General features: G+C 43.4%; 1 protein-coding gene across 1 annotated transcript; it reads left to right on the top strand.

Annotated features, from left to right (window-relative positions):
- Window positions 1-2,934: 2,934 nt before the first annotated feature.
- On the top strand, window positions 2,935-3,531 carry LOC148998930 (uncharacterized). The gene has a single exon (XM_089141593.1). The coding sequence runs from the start codon at window positions 2,935-2,937 to the stop codon at window positions 3,529-3,531; it is 597 nt and encodes a 198-aa protein (XP_088997719.1).
- Window positions 3,532-6,327: the final 2,796 nt, after the last annotated feature.

Genomic DNA, 6,327 nt, shown 5'->3' with positions numbered 1-6,327 from the left:
GAGAAAAGTCCTCCCGACCAGGGTCCCTCGGGCAACAAAGAAGAAAAGGCTTAGGGAGTTGTCCTTTTGTAAAGATTTACCCTCAATTTAATGAATAAACATTTCTTTTTTCATGTTCGCCTCTAAATTTCCCCGTCTCCTGCCGGAATCTTGCCTTGAATATCAAAGTATTAATGATAAAACTTATCACTTAACTTTTCATTCCTCGTCGAATAATAATCTTGTAGAAATATTGTGAAGATGCGTTTCGGGAAGATGCATTAATCTTCCCCACTACTTCATTTATTGCAAAGTCTGCACGTTTCCCTTCTGCGAAGTTCAAACGTTTTCCTGCTTTTGTATACCATTCACTGTTTCCAATGAATCGGAAATACATCTGTTATTTTAATGGCGGTGCGACGATTGGAGGTATCTCTGCATCAGGTGCTCGCTTCCACATGTTTCCATGTGGCATCCCTTCGACCGTTGATCTTGCTTTTTGCGGATTTCGAAGCGTCATTTTGATCTAGGTCGTCGGTTGTCCTTAGCCTTCAACCGTCGTCTTAATACCTGAGGCTATTTAAAGCCTTCGTGGGTACTCTCCATCTATCCTGACTTCTGCAAGTTAGATTTGCTAAAGTGCTAAAGCGACCTTTCGTCCTTCGGCCTGCTTCCGTATTCCTCGTACTCCAACAACAGCTCTATCAACTTCTGAACAAGTGAGTTTTTTGATTACTCATCTCTTTCCCCACTTGCCCCCGAGTAAACTACACGTAGTTATACTTGGGGTTTAGTTTGTTGGTTTGTCGAAGTTTTAGAAAACTAGGGTTTCCCAAGCTGCTTGTTGTTTATTTCTCAGATCGATACGGCTGGTTTTTTTTTTGCATAGTGGCTCCCAAGATCAACCCGAATTTTATCAGAGCAAAATCTTGCAAGAAAAGAGTTCCGTCGGTGGTGGTTGGGGCTAGTGCGGTGGTTTCAGCTAGTGAATCCTCCAAGCGTAAGGCGACTGCTGGCGGTGAATCTTCAAGTCAGATTCCCACAGTTTCTATTGATGCCGTCCCTGTGCCTCCTTTGCCCAAAGTGATCGCTCGTCTTTCCCAGGAAGATCTTGATCACTCCGTTGCCGATGGTGCTGCTGGTGAGCTGTTGGTGCACCCCCGAAGGAGACTCTTCGGGCATCCGAGGCAACTATGTTGGCGTCCGATGAAGGTGTGGTCCCAACAGTGCTGCTCCTATTTCTAACTCTAGTGCTTGTTTGGCATCCTCCTCCTCTCCTTCTGAGTTGGAGGATTTTGCCACTAGGAAGCGTCGTCGGGTGACAAGTGATGGAGCTCATCCTTCTCTTGGTGTAGCTCATCCTTCTCATCCTTCGCCTGAATTAGTGTCAAACGAGTTTGACAGAGCGTTGGAATGGTGTACTTGCTGCTCGAATGACTTCGAGAGCGCGAGTTCTTTCCAAACTTCCAGATGAAGTCTTTACGAAGTCACTGGTAATGTAAGTCTTTCTTCATTATCCTTTGATTCTGAAAAATTTCTTTTCTGCTCCTTGCTAACTCGAAAGTTGTTTGCAGGAGTCTTGCTGGTAACTTCCACAACCAAGTGGAAGCAATTTCTAGGCTCGATGAGGTTGAGCAATGAAGTTTCTAGGCTTCGGGAGATCTCTGAAGCTAAAGATGTTGAGATTGCTCGCCTTCGGAAACTAGCTTGGGAGGTGGCAGGAGAAAAAAATTCGATGATTGGTCGTCTTCAGTCGGATTTGGATGATGCCAGGGAGAAGATCCGGCGACTGGAGCGAACAGTTGGAAAGTCAGGAGCCAAAGGATCTGAAACGTTACCTGAAAGGCAAGCTGTCGTTTCTTTGCCCGAATCCCTTCCAACTGATGTTTGCAGAGCCTGCGTCTTCAAGTATTTACACAGTAAGCCTTTTGTTGATATGCTGAATGCTTATAACTTGCAGGCGTACCGGGATGGTGAGAACGAAGTATGGGAATCAATATTAAGGAAGGATCGTCATTTTGATACGACTCCCTACAGTGCTGTTGTAGAGTTTATGATCAGACCGGGTTCGTACCTGGTCCGACCCTCGACCACGGTCGAGACGGAGAAAACCGAATCGCTCTCGAGCGAACCGGATCCGGAAGATGGCTTGCTGAAGAAGAAAGCTTATTCGGCTGCAAGCGTGCCCTAATCTTACTTATGGATTAGGGTAATCACCCTAATGATGGCAGACTCAAACTGACGGCTGCGGATAATCATTATCGAAGGGATAACCATCGCATAACCTAAAGGTTATCTCAGGAGTCCTCTACTAGCCCAAACTAGTAGAAGTCTATCGCTCAACGGATCTAACTGATAGGATCCAACGAATACCCGAAGAAGGCTCAAGTGCATCCAACGAAGGAGATTCGAAGGTACACTCTATATAAACCTCACTACCATACAAGGTGAGGGAGGGATCAATCGATCGAAAAGAATACTATTTGAGACTCAAGTTCAGATACATACTGATAGACCTAAACTATCAGCGATCTGCTATCTAGATCACCTTTCCCAGTTCTTCATTCCTTAGCTCTGTGCTTCTAGCAGAGCCGTTTGTGATTAAGTTCATCAACCGACTTAGCCTTCGGAGGTGGACTCCCGACCCCAGCGGTCGGGCCACATCTGACGCTTTCGTTTTGCAGGTCATCACGAGGAGATCTAAGGGCTCAGCAGATTTTGGACGCATCAGATTCAAATCTGGGTCTCCGCTTCAATGAGCAGCAAGCACACTCTATTGATCAACAGATTAAAGAATGGGGGCAGCTGCAGCTAGAAGATCAAAGAGGATATAAGGATTTAGAAGCCCAGATAGGTTTTCTGCTGTGTTATCTTTGGCGAGCAAGAAACGTTAACCATTTCACAACAGATAGTTGGAAGCCAGATGATGTGATTCAGTTGGCTACTCAAGCAACCATGGAGTACATTGCTGCCCAAACTGCTGTAGGGAGACTCAAAGAAGGTCTGAATTTCTTGTCTCAATCTCAACCACGAGTTCACCAACATGGCTCTCTCATGTGGGAACCACCTCCAAGGGGTGTGATCAAGATCAACATTGATGCAGCACTACGGTCTGATAGGACAGCAAGTGGATTAGGCATTGTTGCAAGAAACTGGAATGGGGACCCATTACTGGCAAAGTCTATTCCTCTAGTGTTCGGAGAGGCTGTTGTTGGTGAAGCGATGGGGATAAGACAAGGACTATGGCTAGCAGCTGAGGAAGGTTGGTTTCATGTAATCATTGAGAGTGACTGTCTCTCAGTGGTAAGGCTCCTCTTAAACCCAGCTCTTCCGGTCCCAATTCAGCTACAAAATGTGTTCTCTGATATCAGACTTCTGGTGAGGGCTACCTTGTCTTGTGTTTTTTCTTTTACTCCAAGAGAAGCCAACTCTGTGGCTCATTCCTTGGCTCAGGAAGCCCTAGTGCTTGAGACAGCACTGGTTTGGCATAATTCCATTGTCTTGCTGAAGGAGAATGTTCCTCAGCCAGAGCTTGTGTCTCCTTCTACTTAATATAGTTTTCTACCAAAAAAAAAAAACTCGTTTGAAAATGTTGATACCAATAATAGCAAATCCAATATGATATCAATCTCGGTGTTGACTTTGACCTTTTTGACAATGCACTAAAATCACGGATGTAACTAATGAGTAATCTTGGGTTTTGAGTTAAATATTAAATTAGTATTAAGACCTAACTAGATGTGACACCAGCTGCATAATTGATTGTCTTGTTTTGATGATTTTACATTCAATGGTGATTCATTCTGACATGAGTAGTTATGGTTTTCGGTACATGAATATTGGTGGGTCTTGCGCATTTTGGATGTCTTGTTTTGATGATAGCCATGGCGAATCAATTTGGCATCTCTTTGCAGTTTGCCAATGGACGCGAAGGGTTTGGGCCTCGGGACCTTTAGGTCTCCGGTTGGAGAATCTCCCTATAGCTGATTTGCGGGATTTCCGTGACTATATGCTTTCCCATAATATGTTGGATAATTCTACCCTAATTTGTTTTTTTTTTTTTCTGTCTTTATTATTACTTGTTATGGTATATGGATCACTTGTAATGCTGTTCTGGCCAATCGAACTTTCCCACAATCTAATCAGGTTTTAAGATTTGTTTATAAATGGATCAAAGATTTCGGTCTTAGGCCGTTGGGTAAAAGCCACTTGGATAAGTCTAATCTCACCGAGTACCCAGTTATCTACTACTATTGTCACATCCCGCCCTAAATCCACCCAGGGGGTACCCTATCTGGGTTACTCGGGAGTGATCCACAGCCACAAGATCCAGGTTTAGGAACGATCATATCCACTTATCACAATAATATAATCAAAAGCAAGAACAATTTATAGTATTCAAATAATCTAATAATAAAAGTTAAGAAATGATCACAGAAGGATCACAACGAACATCAGAGTGCGGAATAACAAGTACCAAATCAAAAGACAACTGTGCGGAAGGTAGATCGAAATAAGGTAAAGGTTACAACCAAATCTCCAAAGAAGGAAAATAAAAAGGTAAGCAACTAAGTTACAGTTTCTTCTAACTTATACAATGTCTCCTCACTAACATAATCATAAGAAACTAAGCCAGGCCGGATCTACTCCTGACAAATATGAGTCTTGAACTGATAGCCTTCACCGATGTAGTCACCGTAGCCAAAGTGGTATGAGTCACCAACTTAGTCCTCAAAGTGTTGACCGTCACAGTCAACAGTAGGAGTACCTGCAGAAAAGTCTAACAAAATATGTTGCAAAAAGGAGTGAGTTCAAAAGAACTCAGCAAGGAAAGTTATTCCATAATACATAAGCCATATGATATCAATCATGAACTGATGCAGATGATATGAGACATAATGTCACACCCCGCCTGCCAGGCCCGGGTTACCCGCCCGACAACCCGTGGGTGCGATCCGTCACAGGATCCATGGTTTTAGTCTATCAATAATAATAAATACAAATACATGAATCAAGAGCAAGAATAATACAATAATCAATAAAAAGGTTACAGGAGTCCAAATACTCCAATAAAAATCCAAGAACGAACGAAAGAAGGAAGATCAAGAATCAAAAGTAATATCGAGTTCAGCGGAAGCAAAATAAGTAACTAAATAGTCTTCATCTTCAGGAGGCTTCATGCTCTGCAAGTTCATGTATCACTGTCTTTGCCACATCAGCTTCAAACGAGAAGGCTCTTTCATACGAATCATCTCCAACTTCTGATGTTGTGCAACCATCTGTACAGTTTATATAATACATACAATGAAAGGAATGAGTTCCAACGAACTCAGTAAGGAACAAGCAATTCTCATATATATGTCAATACAATCCACGAATGCACATATGAAATGATATGGATGATATGCAGAAATATGAATGCTACTAAGATCTAACTATGCAAGTCTCTAACAGCTGACATGCTTTAAGATATACACCAGCCCTCCTTTGGGTAAGTCTCATCACTCGATCCGGCAAGGACTGGTTACCTCTGTAGGGATCCCGGGGCAAAGGGGTAAGTCCACACTGGCTCTCAAACCATGGCTAGGGGTTAAGTCAACACTCTCTCACCACGACCATTGGCAATGAGTCTTGGCGCATGTCGGGGTTTCTAATCCAATGCAAGGTCATAATGGTAACATACTATATGAAGTCCAGATACTTCTCCTATGGCACCAACCAACTCGGTTCAGTATCCTTCGCAACCTAGGAGTAAGAATCCTCACGGATCGGCTACCTCTGTTGGACTCCACTCCTTAACCCTATGGTCATCCACATATTATTGGGGCGGATGCTCTCATGACTCCTCGCGACATCCGGTCCGCTCCTTGGACGTCCATGAGCCCAACCCCGACATATGCAACCCTACCATTACATGACCAACAGTGGACCACCTGAGTCTCCGCACGGACTGGTTACCGCTGTTGGATGAAACATAGTCACGTCACCATTGTCACGGGTCACCCGGCTTCAATTCCCCTGCCGAAAGGGTAATAGCATGTGGGGTACCTAGCCATGCAATTCTAGACTCCCTAAGTATGTCATCAAGTAATCATGATAGTCTTTGGAGACATCAACGGGCATGTGTCCCATTCCACACCTTCCGATATCCCAAGCCAAGATATCCGAATGGAATACCCTTCCATCACAATCACACTACATCACTCTTTATCATATCATGAACAATTGTGCAATATCATAAAAGATGAAGTACATCAAGGAATACCACAAACAGCGAGTATACAATAAGATTTACATGCTTTATACAATTACAGCAAGATACATGATCAAAGAATAGTAAATAGAACA

The sequence above is a fragment of the Hakea prostrata genome, unplaced genomic scaffold, assembly GCF_041222555.1.
Source record: "Hakea prostrata isolate BN-2017 unplaced genomic scaffold, UWA_Hpros_2 contig_91, whole genome shotgun sequence".
Taxonomy (NCBI): Eukaryota; Viridiplantae; Streptophyta; class Magnoliopsida; order Proteales; family Proteaceae; genus Hakea; species Hakea prostrata.
This window is presented reverse-complemented; position numbering and strand designations above follow the sequence as displayed.

What these genes read in the sequence shown, in the direction of transcription:
- LOC148998930 (XM_089141593.1), top strand. Translation starts at nt 2,935, where the DNA reads ATGGAGTACATTGCTGCCCAAACTGCTGTAGGGAGACTCAAAGAAGGT.